At 37.7% G+C, this 23,580-nt stretch overlaps 1 protein-coding gene across 1 annotated transcript in view; it reads left to right on the forward strand.

The window, feature by feature from the left end:
- kif26aa (kinesin family member 26Aa) overlaps positions 1-6,736 on the forward strand; it is a 77,403-nt gene extending 70,667 nt beyond the window's left edge. The window contains 3 exon segments of the mRNA XM_084432393.1: positions 224-402; positions 1,791-1,941; positions 4,851-6,736. Coding sequence (XP_084288519.1) covers positions 224-402; positions 1,791-1,941; positions 4,851-5,032 — 512 coding nt within the window. The 3' untranslated portion in view covers positions 5,033-6,736.
- Positions 6,737-23,580: the final 16,844 nt, after the last annotated feature.

Raw genomic sequence — 23,580 nt, forward strand, 5'->3', positions numbered from 1 at the left:
ATACAGATTAATAAATAATAATAAATCATCCCATCCCATCAGTCTATTTAGTTCATTTAGATCTGGTGTTTAATATGCATTCGTCCCATGCTGTAATCTGCAGTTACTCCAAAATCACTTTTGCTTTAAATGCTATAACCTTTTGAAAGCCTCATGCATATTTAAAAGTCTGCTGTTCGTCTTTGGCCCACATGAAGAGCATTGCCCTGTGTGACCCCTCCAGGCCTGCAGCGACGGCGTCTGATTCCAGCTCCTCTGCCAGACACCTCTTCTCTGGGTGCAGCAGGCCAGTGGGTTGATCTACCCCCACTGGGGGGTACTATAAAGGAACCCTTTGAGATCAAAGTGTACGAGATTGATGATGTGGAACGTCTTCAGAGACGGAAAGAAGGGTTGGCAGAGGTAAGTTGCTATTTGTATGCTATTTGTATCTCATTCTGCTTTAATTCTGAAGTGTATACCAAATGTTTTCAAATATTTTATGTCATGCAATGCTATAAGCCATTGGTTAAAAAATAACTATAAGTGTTATTATGAGGCTAATTTAAGTGGAGTAGATATTTCCCCTTTATCTAACTTTTTAAATGAATATTTCCTCTTTGTAAAACAAAACTACAATGTGGCACAGTCCCAGAATGATGGAGTAAAATCAGTTTTTCATTAATGCTGAACTCAAAAGCATCAGAGCATTAGCAACAATTCTGATGTCTCTCTTACATCCTGTGACAAGTGCAGTTGTCAGGAATGAAACTTATCTCTGTGACAATTACTTATGTTGGCTAATTGATTTTAGATTGCACTGATAACTTTAGTTAGACTGAGATGACTGGGTGCTGTACTGGAAAAAGAAGTGGAAAGATTAGCAAAGGTCTTTTCAGAAAGAGGAAGAGATGGAGAGAGAGATAGAAGGAGAGAGCGCATTGGGGAATGGTCATGGGTGTCTGTGATGAATGAGGTGTGGCTCCACAATCTGTGGCCCGCCTGATCGGTCTTTATAGCTCACTCCACACAGCGCGTCCATGGGTCATTAACCGTTTCTCTGTGAGTTTCTAACCCTGTTCACACAGTCAATTGTGTGGAGAAGACGAGAGGAAAAGACATTAACTCAGTCGAATGGTGCTCTGATTTATTTTCAATTAAGAAAAAAATTCTCAGCTCGCATATTAGAGTTTGGCAGTTTGCTCATGAAGAATTAGGCTGTTCACCCTCTTGTTTTATGCGAATCTCTATGTATGTGTGTGGGTTGGAGGTTGTATAACTGCTAGGTTTATTTATGTTTCGTGAAAATAAATCCTATTTTCTGTGGGCATACAGTAATAACAACAGCTTGAATGAGTTTTTATCTCACTTAACTGAGATACTTGCAGATAAGAAAAAGTTATTTCATTTTAATTGTTTTTTTCTTCATTTGCTTTATAATGGCCGCCTGTCAATGACAGATTGCACATGACAGGAGGAATCTATCCTGTAATTCAACCTTTCAGTAACCAGTTCCTCTTGAACTTGATCTCACTTTTTAGTCCCTTAAGCAAACATGCATCTAAGAGAACAGTGAGAGTTTAACCTGGATACTAATTTTATTTCCAGCTTTGCCTTAATTAATCTGACCAAAAGGCTGTGGACCTAAATCCTCTTTACAGGTTAGCGAGCATTGAATCAATTCAGCTTAAGCCACTGCACTTTAAATAGGCCCTGAGGAGGGCCACACGTAGTCTAACAGGTGCTTGAAATAGGTACAAGAGGATTGTGGTTCACTGTGCACAACTCACACTGCTGTCCCACACTTGCAGGGTCTGCAGTACTTCAACGCCCGCCTTAGGATGCTGGAGAAGAGGCAGCAGGAGATCAGGGAGTTAAGAGCAAAGCACGAGAAGCTGAAAAAGGAGTTGGAGGATGCCAAGTCTCGTCTCATGCTGGACCCCAGCAAATGGATGGGAGAATGTAAGTTCCCAAATGTATTATTGTATGTGTCAGGGATTTTTTGATTGTTTTTTTATGCAACGACCCCAAAATTATGACTTTATTAGAGACCCCCTTCTTAAGATATTATGGCAAATATATATTTTATGTATAAAGACCCATCTAAGAACATGTTGTTTTCTAAATTAAATGATTGAATTTTATGTCATGACTGCACTAAAACCAAAGCGAATTATTAAGATGTTATCTGGAGAATATTTACTTTGTATTAAGCTGGCCAGTCTTTTTTCTATCCACTTATTTTTTTTAAACTAGGGCTGGCAATAGAATCAAATGTGCAGTCATTTCTGTTTAAAAAAAAAATGAACATGATGTATTTAAAATTGTGTTAAGCATATTTAATATCTGAAGTTATCTTTGATGCCTGACTTATGCAAATTTCCCGGTGATGTCTTTGCGGCCCGTTTTGATCCATGTTTGAAACCCACTGATTTATTTGACAATGAAGATAGTCAAGAATTACCATGGTGTGTTTACAATATGTGTGCTGTTCAATTCTGACGGCAATTATCACAAACAAATGTGTGTACAAAAAAGTGTGTACATTTTGTTTTTGTCACACTTTTGTTTTACTAAACTTAGTGGTGTGGTATACATGAGCGACTCTCCATGTTCACACAATTCCACATCCTTTTAACCAAAAGGACTTTCTTTTGGCATTTTTATTGTGATGCTCTAGCATGAATCAATGACAGGAATGATTAATTTTACCTTGCATCCTAAACAACATGTGTTTCCCAGCAATGTGATGTAGACTAATGGCTCCCTTTATGAGTTTAATTTAAGTGTTTGAACTTAGTGCCAGTGGATTTACAATAAAATGCTGAGGTAATGGTGAATTCACAGAAATGTCTTGAGCATTGACTACTTTGAATTGGTGCCTGAGGCAATGTATTGCAAGGATGGATGACATTGGCTTTCCAGATTATTCTCCATAAACCTTAACTGTAAAAAGGTTTGAGTTTTTTGTAGTTGTAATTCTCCTTTACTGTTGCTGCCTTCAACGCTTAACACGTGTTAAGACACACAACCAACCCCCAACAGTAAACTGATGCCCCGTTCTATTTCTGATGTACTCCAAGCCCTCACAGTACTTCTGACACAAAGAACAAATAGATAGATAGCCTTAAGTCTCTCGTAGCCAGACGTTCAGATTGACGACAGAAGGTCTGGACTCCATAGCAGTGTAACTTTCCTAGGGCAATAAGAGCTGTGCGTGTAAACCTCACTCCCCTGATCACAAGAGGCGCTCTAGCGACTGACGCTAAAGGCTGTGGTCTCTGCCTCCTTGTTAGAGCGCCCGCCTCCCACGCCGGAGACCACAGTTCAAATCCCGCTCCAAGCGGATTGAGTAGGATTGGTTAAAGCAGCTTTCTTTGGCCAAGGACCATCCAGAGGCTGTGTGACTGACATGTCAAGCAACCAATCACAGTTCGCTTTGTTTAGGGGCGTGAAATGTCAATGTCCTTACAATAACAGACCGGAGTGTAAAACTCTTGGTAGTATTTTAAAGAGTCTATGCCTTGAAATTCACATACTGAAAATACAGCGACCCTGATAAGTGCTCATTGTCACAGCTGTAAACACGACAGATTTCTTCTTCCATGAGAGGGCTTTGCCGTTACAGCGGGCTTGCTTCCAGGCGGACCGTTAAAGAACACATCTCCTGGAAATCAGATGAAGACTATGAAACTCCTGAACTGTTTCCAATTTTTTGTGCCCTATGCATGTTCAGCCAATGGTCCGTGGGTGTGATGTATGAGGATGAAACTAGACAGCCTCAAGCTGTTGTAGACATGGTGTTAGCTGTAAGAACGAACTCTGAACTTTGACAATGACATCTGAACAATGACCAGAATCACCATAGCATACTATTCAGCAAACAGTTTATTATTGTAATTCAGGATTTTCTTAAACAAATTCAAAGGCGTTCAGTATCAAATCTGAATCATGTTATTAGTGTTGTTTACTGAGAATGAAAAAAGACCATTGCCAGCAGCAAAAAAAAGCTCTGCTGATTCTCCATCTTTGTTTTATTCTGTATTCATCCCTCAGTTTCAGTTATAAAAAAGAATAACAACTATTACAAAGGACCAATACAAGAACCTTGATACTGCAAAGCATCTGTCTCTGCTTTGCTAGAAGACACACTTTTGTAAACAGAAATCACAGCTCGTAAAAGAATAATGTAGAGCGCATGGAGAGAGCGAGTGTATACCCGTGCCTGTGTGTGTTCTTGAATCAATAAGGAATTATTTTTCTCTTTTGCAATCACTACCTGCCCACTGGCCAGGTGATGTTTACTATTCATCCGTGACTGCTGTCTTGGGTAAAGCTATGATTGGGGCTGTCATGCTGTATAAATCAGCTCCTCTTCAGAGCCCAGTAAAATGAGGATGGTGTTTCTGCAAGCCCATTTCCTACATCAACCAACTATCACCTGCATAGATTTTTGTTTATGTCTTGAGTGGTACAACTATCAATCTAGGTGTGTCAGTGGGGATGCACTGTCACATCCTTATTGTGTCATACAATAATGTGGCTTCCTTGTGTGTATTTATTTTCGAGATGGTTTGATTTTTATATTTATATTCATGTTTTAATTAGGCCTGTCAATCGACTATTTAAAAGAAACTGAATGGATCACATTTTCCATGCAAATCAATACTTGCTGAGGATATCATTTAAAACATTACATTAGTTATTGTGGCAGACGAGTAACTCATTGAATAAACGTTACAAAAAGTGACAAAAACTCAGTATATTTATGTCCATATCCATCCATCCATCCAAATTCACATCCCTAGTAAATAATCTTAAAGTTTAAAAATATCAACTTTGTTAACATTTTTCACCCTTTTTTTCTTTAGTTGATGTGGACTCTGATTTGGACCAGGAGTCGCAGACCTACCTGGAGGCTCTAGCTCAGGCCACAGGAGACCTGGAGTTTTGTGTCAACCTATGCAAGTCTCGTGTAATGATGGAGACCTGCTTCGATATTGCGGTTCCCGTGATACCAGGACAGAGTGGACAACAAGAAATGGAGGTGTAAGAGACAACAAAACAGGACATTGTTTAGCTGCAAGTTGTGACAAGAACATTAATTAGTTTTTTTTTTGGGGGGGGGGGGGGGGGGGGTTGAAGAGAAGGACATGCATAGTTAGAAACTCCCTGAAATGCTGAGAAACAAAGAGACAGAATAGAATAAAAACAAGATTGTGTCCTGAGATCTTCATTAACGTTACCAGGAAGTGCCTTAAACCAAAAAAAAAAATCCCAAGAACTATCTTTGTTTTATGATTGGTGCTAGCATCGAGACCAACTTTCCCAAGTACACTTTGAAAAACGAAGTATTTTGCAATGCAGTGCGGTGTATAGTGTATTTATAAGAGCTAAAGTGTGTAAAAATATAGTTTTAGGTAATAAACACAAAAAAAGTTGAGAAACAAAACTCCCCATACTATTGCCTTTTCTAATATCTAAATTAGCACGATTAGACCTGTTCGACTTTAACATGCAAAACTGCGCTTGCCCCTGACAGATGGGATGTCACTTGATTGGATAAAGATGCTGAAGCTGTGGCATTGTCATCTATCTCATTTAGTTACAGTTGCCCTGCATAATGACTGGCTCTCAGACCACATGTCATTTTCCTTTGATCCAGATCTACTACTTTAACTGATTGTTGCAGGTGGCAGATCAGAAATTAGAGCTCGTCTCAAACACTTCTCAGGACATCGAACCGAAGTGAGATTGTGCATTGTAATTTCAGTGTGTACTGTATGCATCATACTGTAATGTATGCACGTGTCTGTTGTTCTCTGATCATGCAACATCCAGCATTAAGCTGGTTTCTTTTAACGAAACAAACCCACTGTATCTACCTGAACTTCAAAAGATTATGCCTTTCTTCGCTGAAATATACAAATGGCTATCATCTGTTGACAACTTCACAGCACAGGACTTTCTCCTCACTGTGTCCAGTGATTTATCTTCAGCCTCTGATGTTTGATGATTTGTTTTTTGTCGTGTTAATCCTCAAAGCGTCTCTGCAGAGAAGTGTGACTGCTGTTTCTCACAAAGAAACAAATAGAAGAGATTATTTGGATTTGCAAAAGTTTTTAAGTAGAATTTGTGGCTATTTTTTTACAAAGTTCTTTTTGTTGTTGTTGCTGTTGAATGATTCTTTATTTAAAAGAGAGAAAAAAGACTCAGGCCTTTTTTTTTTCAAGTTGCTGCATGACATCTTTTATTTGTTCTTTGTAAAATTAAGTTAGTCTGTGATTTCTACTAATCGTTTACGTTTAACAGATTTGCCAAGCATTTAGACTTTTTCAATGTCTATGACATTTTATCAGTGTTCCTGCTTTATATTGTACAGTTTTTTATCCTTTTTAAAAATCATGTATAGACTCCTTAGTTTGCATTAACATAAAATTATGAATAAAAAGAATGTCTCATCTTTATAATTCTTTGTGCAATGTGGCTATTTCATTTGTCTACTGATTTATTTAAAAGTATTTTCTTTTGAAAGATCATTGAGGGTTTTCATTGAGAGTCCAGAGGTCAAGTCGCATTCAAATATTTTGCACAGGGAAATTAATTAATTATGAATTAATAACAAATTCTAACATTCTAACAAATGATGACTTTAAAAGTATCTGTGCTTCCACATATTTGTTGCATTTTATCAAGTTATATGTCAGTCAGAGCTTGTAATCATCAATTTTCAATAGGAAAATCAACATTAACGTTCAAACATTTGAGTCAAGTAAGATTTTTTGTTTAAAGAAATAAACAAATTGATTTAGCAAGGACACATCAAATTGATCAAAAGTAACAGTAAAGTATGGAATAACAAATAAATGCTGTTCTTTTGAACTTTCCATTCATCAAATAATCCTGAGATTTTATCACTGTTTCCTCAAAATTATTAAGCAGCCACTGCGTTTACATGGACTCTAATAGTCCGTTGTAATCAGACTATTTGCACAGTCGGTATAAAAAAGTCACATTTAACCACGTCAGTCGGAATAAATTGGCCAAATTTCATTTCGGATTGTAACGGGTGGTTTAAACGTACAGTATGGAATTTTTCGCCGCTAGGGGTCGCTAGCCTCTTTACAATAACAAAGGCGTAGTTTGATGACGCAACATTTGCTAAGAATTATGGATCTTGTCGTCAACATCAAGCCGACCGATCTAATAATGTTTATGGATGACTGAATACATCGATGCTTTTATCATGACTGTGATATGAAGCAGTTCGGGATTGCTAAGAGACAGCTATCAGCTCCACACGCGACGCGAGTCCCGCGGATATAAAAGGAATATGGACATTTCATTCTACCGAACTACACGCAAGTGCAGAATTACAACTCACAGGTCAGTTTATTAGACAAATTAAACTTGTGAGGTAACGCAGCGCTGTTTCACTTAGTCTAACATTACACTAGCACACTAAACTGAATTTGAATGTGTTGAAATGTATGTGTTAGTTTGTCTGTATGAAACTAGCAGTAAGCTAGATCAACATTAGAATAGCATACAGATCATATTGTAACATTTTATCATTGTTGAACTATATAACATTGATTAGTTTTATGTAAATGTGCTCACCTGTTTAATAAAGTACATGTAGAAGCGGTCGAAGTCTCGGACGTGGAGCTCTCGTTTATATAACGTTACTGTCTATGGGAGCTCTCGGCATCTCGAAAACACAGCGCTGATATTGATTCTCGTTTTAATTCTCCTTTTTTTATCCAAAGTCTGCTTGCCATGGTCCATAATGTTTGAACGAAACAACAACACCGTGCAAATAGACATTGCGAACTACACAGTTGTCTGCGTCTGTCGCTTTGGTTACTATCAGAGGGCTCTGGTTCATAGCTCTGGTTGCTATGGCAGTACGAGCGGAAACCAGGGACAACGCAGATATGACGCCATTGACGGCGACAAAACGGAAATAAAGAAACGGGACGTGTCTTCGAATTAAATTACAAATTTCTCCTGGTTTGAAAGTTGTTGGAAACAGTCGGGATAATGTAAGTACACAACTAAAACAAATATATAACATAGATATAGTGATTTTTGCTATTTTTAAAGCAAAAAAGTTACATATTGTGCCTTTAAACCTTTTCTAATCTGTTCGATAGTACATAAACATCTGATTTTTAAAACAAAGGAAAGATGCGAGGGAAAGGTTGATGGTAAAACGAATAATAATCTTTCAAGAGCACCAAATCAGCATATTATATGATTTCTGAAGGATCATGTAACAATGAAGACTGGAGTAATGATGCTGAAAATTCAGCTTTGCCATCACAGGAATAAAGTAACTGTTTTCTATTTCAATATATTTCTATAATATTTCACAATATGAGTGAAATTTTTACTGTATTTTAAATCAAATAAATGCAGCCTTGGTGAGTATAAGAGAGTTATTTCAAAACACTTACAAAAATCTTACCGACCTCAAACTTTTGAATGGTAGTGTATAGTGTAATGTGTCCATATATAACACTGTACAATTCACCAGCCAGATGAAAAAGATCACATCTTCCCTTGATCATTCCACATTTGCAAGAGAAGAGACTGTGTAAAGTAATGACGGCTTGACATTAAAGCAGTCGTCCACTGTGGACTTGTTAAATTGTTACTGGTCACAAGAGGCAGAATATCATTAGCCACGCCGAAGAGACCTGATAGCTTTAAAGGCCAACAGGGTAAATTCCCTTTATGAGTAATTCCATTGGCGGGTTATTCCACCTGCTCTCTCCTGTTCTCCTCAGCAGATGGTCTCGTCAAATGGATCGAGATGTTTTAATCAGTCTCTCTGAAGACATCTAGTCATTTATGTCATAATGTGTCACTGAGAGTCACCAAGTGACCCTGTCAAATTTGCTGACAAGGAACACCCTTCCCGTGGAAATCATTCCTAAAGTTCTACACATCCCCCAATCGTTGGTCTCCTACAGTAAGAACTTTCTATGCATGTCTTTCTGTATCTGCCTCCCTCTGTTCATTACATACATGGATGGGGGAAGGCAGGTTCAAAAGCAGACAGTCCAACCCCCAGGCTCTGAATGTGATTGAGTTCTCTGTCACCCTCTGAATATGTGCAACAGAAACGGACAAAATGGAGGTGGAGTCCGTGCTATTTCAATTCCATCCTCTGTCACAATGCTACTTCTTGCATTTATATTGAAAGCTACCGTAAATGGGAAAACACTTTGAAATGCATGACAGAATGCATGAAAAATCAGGACAAGGGTGATATAAACCACACCAACCATAACCAAGTATGCATGTGAAACTGGTATTAATGCACTGAATAATAAAAAAAAAGCCAATGTACAAACACCAAACTCATAGTTTATTCTAACTATTTTGGTTCAACTGATTTAATTATGCTGTTTTTATGTAATGTGAAGAAATTCTATAATAAATTCCATTTTTTTTTTTTTTTTTTTTTTGCCCTGTGTTTTGTTTTTCTGTGTATTGTTTCGCATATATTTCCTGCATGCATTTATCTTTTGGACAGCAAGAATGCTTGTTCTCAAAGCATCGCCTTCTATGATGATTGAGTTTGCCTTGACACCTTGATTGGGGAGCTGAAGCAGTGAACCAAGCAATGGGAAGTCATTTGCAATGAACAAGGCTTATTTCCTGCAGTGACAGTACAAACTGTGAGTATGCATTGGTGAATACAGTTTGATTGGCACATATCGGTGACAGGCTGAAGTATCTTTCTTTTACTGGCAGATTGAAATGTAAGGGTGAATAGTAGCGGGGTTAATTGCTCCTTGTTGTAAGGAGCCAATGTGCCGCCCGTCACGCCTATTGCATTAAACCCATCAGAGGCAGCATGTGCCCATCAAATGCATGGCAACAGTTGCTGTGACTCCCATTTAAGAATAGCCTTGCCTAGCCAGCCTAGCTAATAGTTTTTAAATTCATTTTTAGTTGAGGTGTAGACTGGGCTCGGATATTTCCATTCTTTGTACATGTGTATATCACTTTGTGAAATAAGAGACCTTTTGGGCTGCCAGCTGTACTGAGTAAAATGAGGAGCACCCTGCAAAATAACAATATTGTACAAACAATAAACTCAAAAAATCTCACTGTCAGAAAGGTAGATTACATGATGCATATAGATCACAGAAAGCTGTTTGTGCCTTTACAGTTTGAACTAGATATTTTCTCATCCCAGGAGAGGAGACTATATATCATTTTTACTGTTTGGCGTGCCTTGCCAGCTCAGATGAAATGTGTTTATTGACTCATTTCAGTGCAAATTAGCCTTTGCTCTGAAGAAAGCCTGAGGCGATCTATTTTGTTTTCCCTTCCTCAAACAGAGTACTTGTGCAGATTCCCTTTAAGTTTAATCTTAATTAAACTTTGTCATATGACCACTGCCAAACTGTTTGTGTCAATTAGCTGTCAGCTGCTTTAATGGTACAGTTCGTTCAGGTCAAGATCTGAAGGAAATGTTCAGCATATCTGAACATGGCAATAAGAGCTTGGGTTGCTTCAATGCAAATACAGGCAACAGGCAAACATGACAGAAAAGTTTCTCAGTCTTCATACCCACATAAGCCCATTTATATATATATATATATATATATATATATGAAAATAATAAAAAAAACGTAATAGTGTGTTGCATTACTTTTTGGATACCTTTCTTATATGCTGTGTTCAAGAAACATTTCTTCTTATTGTCGATTGTGCTGCTTAATATTTTTTTGTGGAAACCATGATATATACAATCACCTAAAGGATTATTAAGAACACCTGTTAAATTTCTCATTAATGCAATTATCTAATCAACCAATCACATGGCAGTTGCTTCAATGCATTTAGGGGTGTGGTCCTGGTCAAGACAATCTCCTGAACTCCAAACTGAATGTCAGAATGGGAAAGAAAGGTGATTTAAGCAATTTTGAGCGTGGCATGGTTGTTGGTGCCAGACGGGCCGGTCTGAGTATTTCACAATCTGTTCAGTTACTGGGATTTTCACGCACAACCATTTCTAGGGTTTACAAAGAATGGTGTGAAAAGGGAAAAACATCCAGTATGCGGCAGTCCTGTGGGCGAAAATGCCTTTTGATGCTAGAGGTCAGAGGAGAATGGGCCGACTGATTCAAGCTGATAGAAGAGCAACTTTGACTGAAATAACCACTCGTTACAACCGAGGTATGCAGCAAAGCATTTGTGAAGCCACAACACGCACAACCTTGAGGCGGATGGGCTACAACAGCAGAAGACCCCACCGGGTACCACTCATCTCCACTACAAATAGGAAAAAGAGGCTACAATTTGCTCGAGCTCACCAAAATTGGACAGTTGAAGACTGGAAAATTGTTGCCTGGTCTGATGAGTCTCGATTTCTGTTGAGACATTCAGATGGTAGAGTCAGAATTTGGCGTAAACAAAATGAGAACATGGATCCATCATGCCTTGTTACCACTGTGCAGGCTGGTGGTGGTGGTGTAATGGTGTGGGGGATGTTTTCTTGGCACACTTTAGGCCCCTTAGTGCCAATTGGGCATCGTTTAAATGCCACGGCCTACCTGAGCATTGTTTCTGACCATGTCCATCCCTTTATGACCACCATGTACCCATCCTCTGATGGCTACTTCCAGCAGGATAATGCACCATGTCACAAAGCTCGAATCATTTCAAACTGGTTTCTTGAACATGTCAATGAGTTCACTGTACTAAAATGGCCCCCACAGTCACCAGATCTCAACCCAATAGAGCATCTTTGGGATGTGGTGGAACGGGAGCTTCGTGCCCTCGATGTGCATCCCACAAATCTCCATCAACTGCAAGATGCTATCCTACCAATATGGGCCAACATTTCTAAAGAATGCTTTCAGCACCTTGTTGAATCAATGCCACGTAGAATTAAGGCAGTTCTGAAGGCGAAAGGGGGTCAAACACAGTATTAGTATGGTGTTCCTAATAATCCTTTAGGTTAGTGTATATGCAACATTTTGTGATGAATCTTAAAGTTAAAAATAACAGCATTTATTTGTAAAAAAAGTCAAAAAGAAGCAGCACATATAATCTGCCATGAGTGTCATCCACACAAATGTATCATTATTAACATTTCATTTTTTCTTACTTTAGAACTTTAAAAAGTCCTGAAATCATAAATAGCAAAAAAAAAAAAAAATTTTTACACATACTCCTGTTTGGGAATCACTCTGAGATAAATAATTTACAGAGCTCCTCATTTTTATTTTATTATGAACTCTAAATTAAAACAAAGAGCTGCATTTCAGAAGCACAAACCTATGTTAGAATCAAGATGCATTGTGAACACGTGCCCATCCACCAGCTTTGATTTTGCTTTCCTTCATCCTTTCCTGTAAAATGAAGATAGGCTTTTGAGTTTGCAGTTTTAAATCCGCGGATGATTCCCACATTGAGCCATTTCTTGTTCCAGCCCATTTACCATGATAATGTCTTTCGTATTGGAATGGAAAAAGCTGCTCTCACATTGAAGCCCACTGGGGTCCTTAAGGAATAAACATGCTTGGACAGACACATGGAGGGAGAAAATCCCTCAAATGGCTCTTGGGATCCTCAAGGTGGAAAACGTGGCTCCATCTGAGACAGAACAAGGTCAAATCCGAATGCTGAATGTCCCAAGTTCATCTCGTGTGCTTTTCATCTTTCCTCTTTATTAATATCCTCTTTTTTATTCAGTTGTCATTCGTCCTTTTCCAGTCCCAAATGCTTTCTTTGTGTTTTAGCTGGCTCATGTGGACTGATTACTTGGCTTTATTTCTGGTCTTGTATAATTGTGTCTTTAATGTTTTGTTTGTTGTTATATACTGTAGTTAGGATTGATTATTTTGTTTCAATGTCATGTTTTTTTGTTTTGTAAAGTGCCTTGACCTGTGTAAATCTTTCTAGAAGATTGGATAATTTTATGTTATGTTTTATTTAGTTTTATTCACTTATTTATGTTTAAAACTACTGAGTGCACCTTTAAAATAAGAATTCTAGCAAAAATCCTGGAGTAATGGCTTTGTAAAATCAAGGCATAATTTCTGTGCCTGGAGTCAAAAGACAGACTTCTGCCTCAGATATCAAACAGAGCCCTGGATCTAAGGAGTCTGCAGGGCCTGTCACCATCCAAGGGTCTAGAGCATCACAGCCTCCTAAACCCAGGAATGCATTAAAAAAAAGAAGTATTTTATGGTTTTAAGAAGCTGTCCAATGTCTCTTCCATCCCAAAGTTCAAATGAACTTTCTCTGCAGGGGGTCTGTGTGTTCCTGCTTCCAGAAAGAAGTCTTTGTTTCTATTCAAAGACCTTGAAAGCATGTTATATTTATAAGACATGGCAGATGGAAATGAAGGCTAAACTGTGACAGGAAAGGGGTTGAGGACAATGTGGGAAGTGGAATTTGCCTTTTCCTTCCTAATTTTTTTCTTTTTCTGTTGTTGGCCTCCTTGGCAATGACATGACCTCTTTTGTTGGTTTGGAGTGCATCACTAAACTGCTTTTCTTTAACTTTTTTTCACCTACAGAACGGATTGGCTGCCTAGTATCAAAACTCAGTGTAACGCACGTAGGCCAGTAAGAGCTGTGCATGTAAACCTCACTCCCCTGGCCTCAAGAGGCACGCTGGCGGCTGCGGTCTTTAGCGTTCATGTTAGCGCGCCCGCCTCCCAGGCCAGATACCTCGGTTCCAATTCCGCTCAGAGCGAGTCGAGTAGGACTGGTTACACACACAAACCTAATGATATTTGGTGTCCATTGGTGCTAATCGATAATTTGTTAACAAATCCATCACTTACTAAAAAAAATGTACAATATACAACTTTACATTTGTCTCCCACTTGATTCTTGGTTTGTATTTACACTTTTCATTCCATTGATTTCAATGACTTGAGAAATCAAATTTGCCTTGATCTTTTGTCATATAAGAGGTATTTAAACCATTAAAACATCCTGCAATTTTCATAGCTTAAAACATCCTCATTTAAAAAAATGCATTTATTTAATCAAGCTCCAAAAACAGCTAGTTTTGATATTACACAGGCAAAAACATTTGCATATGACTGCCTCTAGAGCAAGACATCAACCATAGGCCCCACAGACTGGCATTCAGTCACTTATTCACACAGTTCAAACCACTTGTTTACAACTTTGTACAGACTAAAGAAGGATCCCAGCATCGGAAACAAGTGGATAATCCTCCAACACTATCCAGGACGCCATTAAAATAAACCATTTTAATGGCGTCCTGGATAGCGTTGGAGGATTATATGATTGTGCCTCGTTTACCAAACAAAATGCTCCGAACAGTGTAATGCAAAGTTCGCAAAGAAACTTGAAAGATGAAGCAGCCACCTGTATCGGATCTGACAGAAGCTGCATAACAAACGGTGAGTAAATGATTTTGTAATGCTTTATCTGTAAATAGTTATTTTGTCCCTATTAATAAATAGTTATTATTTACTATAAATAGTAAAAATGGTAAAAATAGTAAAAATGTCCTGCAGCTGGTTGCCTTAAACTTTTAAGTTTTCTCAACTTTTTTTTTTTTTTTACAGTGTAACTGGGGTTTAGACAATGTTCCCACAAATGGCCTACCCCTGACCCCACCCCTAAGCCTACCCGTAACTGGGGTTTAGACAAATCGTGAAAAAAAATAAAAAATCGTAGAAATGTGGGAACATAGGGCTGTGGGAACACAGGGCTGACCCCGGTGGGGTGACCTGCCTATCTCAATTCGAGCAGCTGAGTTTTTAGCCGTTTTCAAATAATGTCTAAAGACATATTTTTCGTCAGCACCTGACCAATTAATACTAGCACTTACCTTTTCTATTCTATACTATTTGTTTTGTTTTGTTTTGTTTTTCTGATTAAAAAAATGCTATGTTTACTGTGTTAGACTAACTGAGACTTGTTACAACACTTGTATACTGTTGTCTTCTTGCTGGTCTGATTGCTTATATTGTTCTCCTCATTAAGTCACTTTGGATAAAAGCGTCTGCTAAATGATTAAATGTAAATGTAAATAAGTGAACCTCAAGGGACATATTAGAATAATAATAATAAAAAAATCCAAGTCATGACCCCTTTGAAGAAACAAAGTAACTGTAATATGAGAAATTTTCTAGACTGACGGCATTCTTGCTTCTGCCTCCTAGCACAGCAAGAAAATCGATAAAGGTTTGCTGTTCTGGGTGCTGCTCTGAATGACAAGAAGCTATTTTTTTTTATTAGAAACTGTACACCATTGCTGACTTTGATGGGGCAGGACCCAAAAATGACACGAGGGCGAGTAAATATATGATCAGAAATGACAGCTTTCTGAAGCAGCTGTGTCTTCTGATAGGTGTACTGTCACTCAGTCCCCTTCATGCTCGGGCTGTCTCGACACCATATTGATTTGGGGACTCATCATTATCCCCGGTAAATGGCTCGGTCACTGGGTGTATCTTGCAATGAAGCTGCGAGTGATATTTGCTAAGAAACTTCAGTCCAGGTCCATGTTACCAATCTTCTTGACATCCAGCCCGAGAAGCATTTATTATAATCTTCACATTGTCAGTCGAAGCAACTGGACCCTGAACAATGTGGAAATGCCGCTGTACCTGCATTGATTCTGTCCTACTAGTGTGACCCAACCAGTTCCCGTCTCATTTTGTTTGCGTCTGTATTGCGTCAGAAGTCACTCTTACGGGCACAAAGGAGCTGTGACTAAGAAGATAAGGCAACCATTACTCGCCACGATCCACCGAGCCATGAGGCTTTTGCATTCAGGACACGGCTGGCTATCCATTCAACCGTCCTTTTCGCCCGATGTTGTGCTGAAATAGATTCCCCTGTCTCCATCCCCCTGCACCTCAATTAACCACTGCGAGGAGGATGGTGCTGATGAAAAGAGAGAAGAGAAAAGCAGAGAGTTTTCATACACACTATCCCCTGAAAGATTCAGCTGCTGCCTTGAGCTCAGATCAATCCTGGGTGCTCTCCAAGTCTCTCAGACAGCATGTTCTCACATAGGGCAGGCCTGTCAATTGCCAAGACAGCTTTAGTGAGGCTTGCATGTGCTGCTCAACTGTAGCATGAGCAAACGGTTTGAAGAGCAAAGGAGAAATAATTTATGAAACAGTTGAGATCTCTCAGTATCAAAATCAATGAGAGCTGGGGCCTGAAATTAATAAGCTTCTGACATATAGTGGCCTTAAAAAGTCACTCCAAAAAGTATTTGGACATTTATACCAAAATTACAAATGTATAAATGGAATTTGCATTATTTCCTACATCCCAAGACACTGCGAGTAATTTCCAATAAACTGCAAACAAACAACACAATGTTTTTGTGTGTATATCTTTAAATGCAAATGAGCTACTGCTCACCGCCCCATTCAGAATGCTGTACCTTTACAGCTCGTGCCTCAGATACTAAAAAACGAACAAAACATCTGTTTGATTTTGATTATTGTCTCTATTGTGGTCAAGCTTACGTGAGATTGCTGTTCTTCGTCATCACAGAAGTTTATTATTTGCTTGCGTTTTAAAGGCATTTCAGCTTCAACTTCTGATATATGGTTTGGGTGTACGGCGGACACATAAATATGTCCAAAAACTTTATAAAAGTGAATTTTGCATAATAGGTCCCCTTTAGAGGGTACTGACCACATCCATTACTTTATGACCATGTAATTGTAAAGGTTTACAAAAAAAGTGACTTAAGAAAAGCTTTAGCATTTTTTTTTTAAATTTTTTTTTAGATCTTGCTTGGTTTGAGATTTTGTTTCTAATGCAGTGACATTCAGACATTTTTCTATGTGTCACTTAAGTGTGCAAATACTCTTTGAGGCCACTGTATTAAAATGTCTCATTTCATTCTGAGTTATGAGCATGCAAAGAAAATGCTTTTTTTCAAGAGGATCCATGGTGTTACGAAATACACAGTACATGCTATAGCATAATGTAATAGACTGTATTTTAGCTCCTGGGTTGGAGTGAGAGCATTTGCTTTTAGAGTGGTTCCAGTGGACGTCACGTCCACAACTGCAGTATTTGACTCATATACAACACAGAGTGTGGCGATACAAGCTCACACAATCTCAATCGTTTGTCTTCATGCCCTGTCGGTTCATATGAAGCAGAAGTGATTTTGATGCTTGGGAAGGTTAGGAGTGCATGTATATCTGCCCACAAGCTCTGTATGAGGATTGATCCAACCTTTTTCACACCCGTTTCTGAACATATTTAAGAAAGCATGTTGCCGCAAAACATGTTAGTGCAGTTTGAGTAGAATTTGCAATGTGGGCCTGGATTGTGCACCATTCAGAATTGGATGGAGAATGCCTTCTACATTCCACTTCAGTTCAGGGATTTGAATTGAGGTAGAACAGGATGTATTCACAGAAATTTATGCTGTATATGTATTTTTTCATACAATTACAGCAAAAAAGTTTGAAAGTAAATATTACTTAGGATTGTTTGATTGTTGTAAGTAGGAGGCCAAAGGAGACAAACCCTGTAATATGTATAGACAATTTTGATTAAATATTCAAAAGTATAAGTAAAATCTAGATAACTTTATGATGCTGGTGTTTAATTTAAAGGTTTTGCATTAGATTTAGTCATTAATTCACTTTATTCAATATTCAAAGTTTTGATTTAACTTTTAACTTTTTTTTTTTTCATTGAAATATACCTAAAATTGTTTAAAACTTGCAAAAAGCTAAATTAAACTTGTCTTACGTGCTTTGTTTTTAATAGAAAAAAGTTACATTCAATAATTTAATCAAATGGCCTGAAATGTATAGAAACTTATATATGTATATATTTCATTTTAGTTCACTTTTTTTTCTCATTTTGTGGACTGCCGGGACACTTAATATCTCATAATGCTCTATTTTACTTATCCTCAAATTGGTGCTAAATTATTTTTTGGCACTGCGCATACACACACATTTGGCAAAAGAGGTACCTACAAAATAGCCTAGAAAAACATATGATGGCCACATTCCCTCTTATCAGGTACAGCCCATATAACTCAGTTTAATTTACTGTCAGACAACTACAGACTCTAAATGAAGTCTAGAATTGATTTGTTTGCTTCAATTTACTTGCTCTTCTGTAATTACATTCTTTATAAATACATGATATCGGCACATGCATTTCCATTATATTCAGGGTTGAATGACTTTAATTCCTTTAGTCTGGGACTTCATGGCTGGATAACATTCAGGTTTCAGGGGGAGGACTGTATGTGTCGTAGTCAATATGACACTGGTCATCTAGCTCAAGAGAGTTAAATTGAGGTGACACACTGACTCTTTGTGGAGAGGAAGAGGTTAATAGAATGTGATAGCAGGTGTAAGTTACTGCCACTATTCGTCACTCTAGTCTAGGGCATGTTTCGTTATGCTGTATAATTCCATACAGTAAGCCATTATTTGATGATAACATTGAATATGAATTGTGATTTTGTTTTCCCAATGTTCTGGACATATAGACTTATAGACCTTATGCACCAGAGAAACGAGGGCGCCGCCATCTTTAGAATATTGTCTTTTAACTTCCGTTTCGTAAAGTTAACGAAAGTTATCATGAGGACTGTAATGTTTAAAGCAGATGACTAAACAAATGTCAGTCGACCGGGAAGATTTTAAAACGAGCCGTTCATTAATAAACACGCAAAATCGCTGTGGAAATGCAGACCGGAAGTCAAAAGACAACGAGCGCAGCGCTGAAAAGGGGCGGGGCTACATAAGGTCTATAACCTCTAAAACATCCTATTATGTTCTGATCTGGACTATGATTCCTCCTTAGAAACATAGATAACTTATTTTTAAACCATTGTTAAGTGAAGTTTTCATAGATGGTTCACATATAAGCTTAATTCATTCTAATAGAAAGACCACATGATGGTAAGCTGCTTTATATTGAGTCCAGAGCAGGATGATGTAATGATAATGACATGGAGAGTAATTGGATAGGAGAATCTAATCAAAGCCCTTTTCTTATAAACTATTGCAGTGTGTGTATGAAAAAATCTGACCCCTGGGTTAAACAGTAGAGCCAATATCTATTCTCATGCAAGTCTCTTCAAAGCCAGTCATTGGAAATATGATTTACCACTGATTAATCCAGTATAATGGTGTTACGAGATAATCAGCATCTGTCTAGGAACTGGCATGTTTAATTACTTTGTTCACATGGTTTTTCTCTTCACTTTGACATTACACAGGAAAGGCAAAATATTTCTTGCCAGTCAGTTTCAATTCTCGCTTTTGGATGCAGTATAATATGTCCAAAGGTTCTCATTCGTTTGCATTGATATGGAATATTCTGTGTATTTTCAAGCTGAACATGTCTCATATTGCCGGCAAGGTTAATTTGGTGTAATTAATTCCCCTCTCAGTGAAACAGATCGTGTAGTCCATAGACAGTAATGAGGTTAGGTTCTGCTGATTGCTGCTGGCTGGACCAGTATACTAATTGCATTGCACCATCCGGCTCTGTCTCCGCTGACAGTAAACATCACTATGAAGTCTAACTATTTACAGAAACAGTTCAAAATTGATTGTTATGGTTGCTGAGGAAATAAATAGTTCTGTTCAAGTTCATAAAATAAAATAAAATAATTTTTGTTTATTTTCAATGTAGTCATTTCCATACAGTACATATCTATATTGTCATTTGTCAGGGTTATGTTTACTTCCATTAGTGATGTACTAAAAATGGAAACGTTTTGCCTATGTGTTTTCCACATACAGACGACAATGTTGTGAAAACGATCCCCGTTCACACGGATCTAAAAAGACTAAAAGTGATGTGTTATGCATGCCAGGCCAGTAGTTGGCGATGTCACTTTGTAAAGAAACACTACGTGCCTATAGACTGTTCGATTTTTGTTTTTTTACACAGAGACGTTAACGGTATCGTTTTCAAAAACGTGCACTTTGAAACCCGCTTTGAAAACTAGTTTACGTTGCGCGGTTGTGATCTCCTGCGTGTTCCCTGTTGGATTTATTATTAAAGACCTTTTAATATTCTCTGTCGCTTTGCGATTACAGCCATATGAAATAATAATGTAACACAATCACTTTATTAATTCAGCACCATTTATACCTAGTGTTAAATAAACAATTTCTGTCATGTAGTTGTTCTTATAGTTTCTGTGAAGTGTGTAATTTCTGCACCACTAGAGGCACCAAAACAGAATTGCAAAAATAATGATCGTTTTGCAGGGGTTGCATTTTGGTTGGAAATGAAAGTCGGGTTGACGTCAGACCCCGACATCAGTTTGACGTCAGAACCCGACGTAAGATTGACGTCCGAACACGACGTTTCTTTGACGTCAGAACCTGACGTCAGATTGACGTCAACATCCAACGTCGGACAATTGTGGTTGAAAATGAAAGTCGGGTTGATGTTGGTTTCTGACGTCAACCTGATTTTCATTTTCAACCACAATACAACGTCTGTCCAACGTTGGAGATTAATTTCAATCTGGCGTTGGATTACTTTTTACTTTTGATACTTAAGTACTTTTAAAAACAAGTACTTCTGTTCTTTTACTTAAGAAAAAATCGGTCTTTACAACTTTTACTTGTAAAGGAGTAATATTTGACCAGTAGTAAATTTACTTTTACTCAAGTAAGGAAGTTGTGTACTTTGTCCACCTCTGAAAATTACAGATTATGTTATCAGGCTAAATATTCACTCCCCTGTAATAAACTGTAATAAAAATTGTAGTCTGTGCTTGACCTCAAAATCAATTTGAATGTTTCTTTAAATACAACTTTGACCAGACAAAAACACAGTGTTGTCATCAGGGTAAGCAACAAAAAGAACTGGATAAAAATTATAATGAACGATGAAAAGTTCAAGCAGAAACCAGCTAATTCTCAACTGTAAATAAATCAAGGCATTAGCATCACACACAACAATGCATCAATGGATGATCTGCCTCTAGGAATAACAGCAAATCCTGATTAAAAATCTGGATGTGGACCTAACAATGGAACTCATTCATTTATTGCTTTAGTATTGCTGGCATTTATTTATGCCTTTGAAGGTCATTTATCTTTTTAGCACACAAAGGCAGCAAAACAATCACACTGCTGAAAGACGGAATAAAGGAATTTGTCAGGAAGTCATAGCAAACGTGATTTGAGAAGTAAATGATTGCTGAATAATTATTTAAGAGGGATTATTCTATACAGTAAACTTTCTGTTTACTGTAATAAAGTTAACTTTTAGATTTTAAATCCACACAAATCTGTCACATAAAATTGAAATGCCATCCTGCTTTGTTGCTTGATGCAATACACTGTAAGTCATCATGAAAGAGTTTGTCTGCTCTATTTCAGAATCCAATTAACTGTTACAGTAATGTATATGTAGAAAACATTACTGGCTTAATTAGTGTCTGGAAGGTGTGAGACAGAGGATAAGATGTGATCTTTGTTTGCTAAGAGGCAGTAATTAGCAGTTGTACTCTTTAAAATAGTTTATAGGCCTATGTGTGCAGTCAACCTTTGAATATTCATGAATCTCAGTCTTAGGCAATAATAAGAAACCTCAAAACTCACAAATTGACTCAGCTTGCATGATTTACCATTTGAACCATATGCAAGAAAAATAGAGAAATCTTTAATATTTAAACTAAATTTAACCTGCAGTAAAGAGACAGGATGATCTTTTTAACCACTTGCAGTGGGCATTGCAGTCCACAGATATGCAATACTAGCAGTCACACCGTTTAACAGTGTCGGTAATCTTGATTGATTGCTTTAAACACCTGGTACAGCACGGCAGGGTGCGTGTTCATGCTGTAAATTCACTTAAGGCTTTACAATGTTGTGTTTATGTTGTAGCATCAGTAGTTTTATGGCAACACTTGAAATGGCAGGCAATATCACTCTCAGGAGACGTGTTACATTGCGTTTATGATCGCCGTGTGTGTGGAGAAGAATGTTTAGGGCATATTGGCATTCAGTTGCTGTGTAAACCTGTCATGTGCAGCTGTGTTTGAGCTGAGGGGAATACTGAATTTATTTAATAGGACTCTTGGAATTTTCACAGAATTCATGAACGTGTAGAAAATTACTCTCACAGCACCTAAGCACCTGATCCTGAAACAGTGTGATAGTTTCATATTGACTTAACAGATAGATAGACTCTTAGAAATGAGCAATGCCTCAACATAAGTACTAGCGAAAATGCTTAAATACAGAACATAAGTCATATGTATCATATCATTTTGTGTCTTTTTTTAAGCTTAAAAGCTCCAGACCCAATTTATTGTAATTTCATGGAAAAGAGGAACCCATACATTCTTAAAAATCTCACCCTTTTAGTTCTTCAGAGAGTCATGTAAGTTAAAACATGACGAAGTACTAAGGGACTTTCACTTTAGGGTGATATCCCATAAATGGTTTAAGAAAAAGTGCAGATTCAGACATTTCTTTGAAGATGGAAGGGCTTCAGCTACTCAGGTGGACTTGGGAAGGTCATTTACAATCATTGTACCTTGATGGGGCAAAGTTCATTAAAGTAATGTTTTTTTTGTTTTTGTTTTTGCTTTTTTGCCTCTTTCCGTTAGTAGTACCATGAGCTCCGGTCCTGAGGACAGTTGAGATTGAAAGAAAAGTGAAGGGAGAGAGAAAGTGAAATGGGGTCAGGAAATTATGCAGGCCGGAAATGAACATGTGAGCATGTTTAATATAATCTGAGAAAACTGCATGAGAAGAGCATATGTAAAATTGAAAATAAGAAGTGAATATATAGAAATAAGGAGAAAGAATGAGGCTGACACAGAAGTTGTGAGAGGTGAATCAAATTCACATTCTAAACACAGGCCATGGCGAGACCTGCCACTAGAAACGTCCAGAGGTGTTACTGAGTGTTAGTCCACAGTCTGAGTGATGTGATCTGATGAGTCAGTCAGTCTGATGTACCTGTCTTGTAGAAGTACTGGGTGTGCAGTTTCCCCTTGCTGCAGGAAAAAGAAATGACAGACCGATCCCACTCTAAACACTGTGGATTAGCTACCTTATTATGTAGTTACAGTATGATGGTGGACATACTGTATGAATTAGATATTAGCAAGGAAATACACACCACACTAGAATTTAAACTATAGTTAGATTTAATGTTTGCTTTTAAGATTTCATCCATCATAGATGCCAGTAAAGCTAGTTTACAAACACCAATGGCAACAACGCCGACTTCCAGCAGATGGATTTGTGTGTTAAGTTAACCCTGTTAAATGGAGAACAGGTTGACATGTTGATGCTTACATTGTTTGCATGTGTTACATGAACGAATCAAATGGAATAGACTAACCAATTCACATGTTTATGGTGGTAAATTGAGTTAACTGCAATGATGAAATTTCATTTTCAAAATTCATTTTATTTAATTATTGACTCCAAGGACATTAGTGATATTACATAATGGTGCTAAATTGCAAAGTACTTGATTTAGAGAATGGAATTAAATTGTTGCACATAAGCAGGACTTCCACAATGGTCATTAAAAGGTACATTATGAAATTATTGCTTCTCTGTCACCATCTATGATTGATATATAGAATTGC

This window comes from Rutilus rutilus, assembly GCF_951802725.1.
Source record: "Rutilus rutilus genome assembly, chromosome: 15".
NCBI lineage: Eukaryota > Metazoa > Chordata > Actinopteri > Cypriniformes > Leuciscidae > Rutilus > Rutilus rutilus.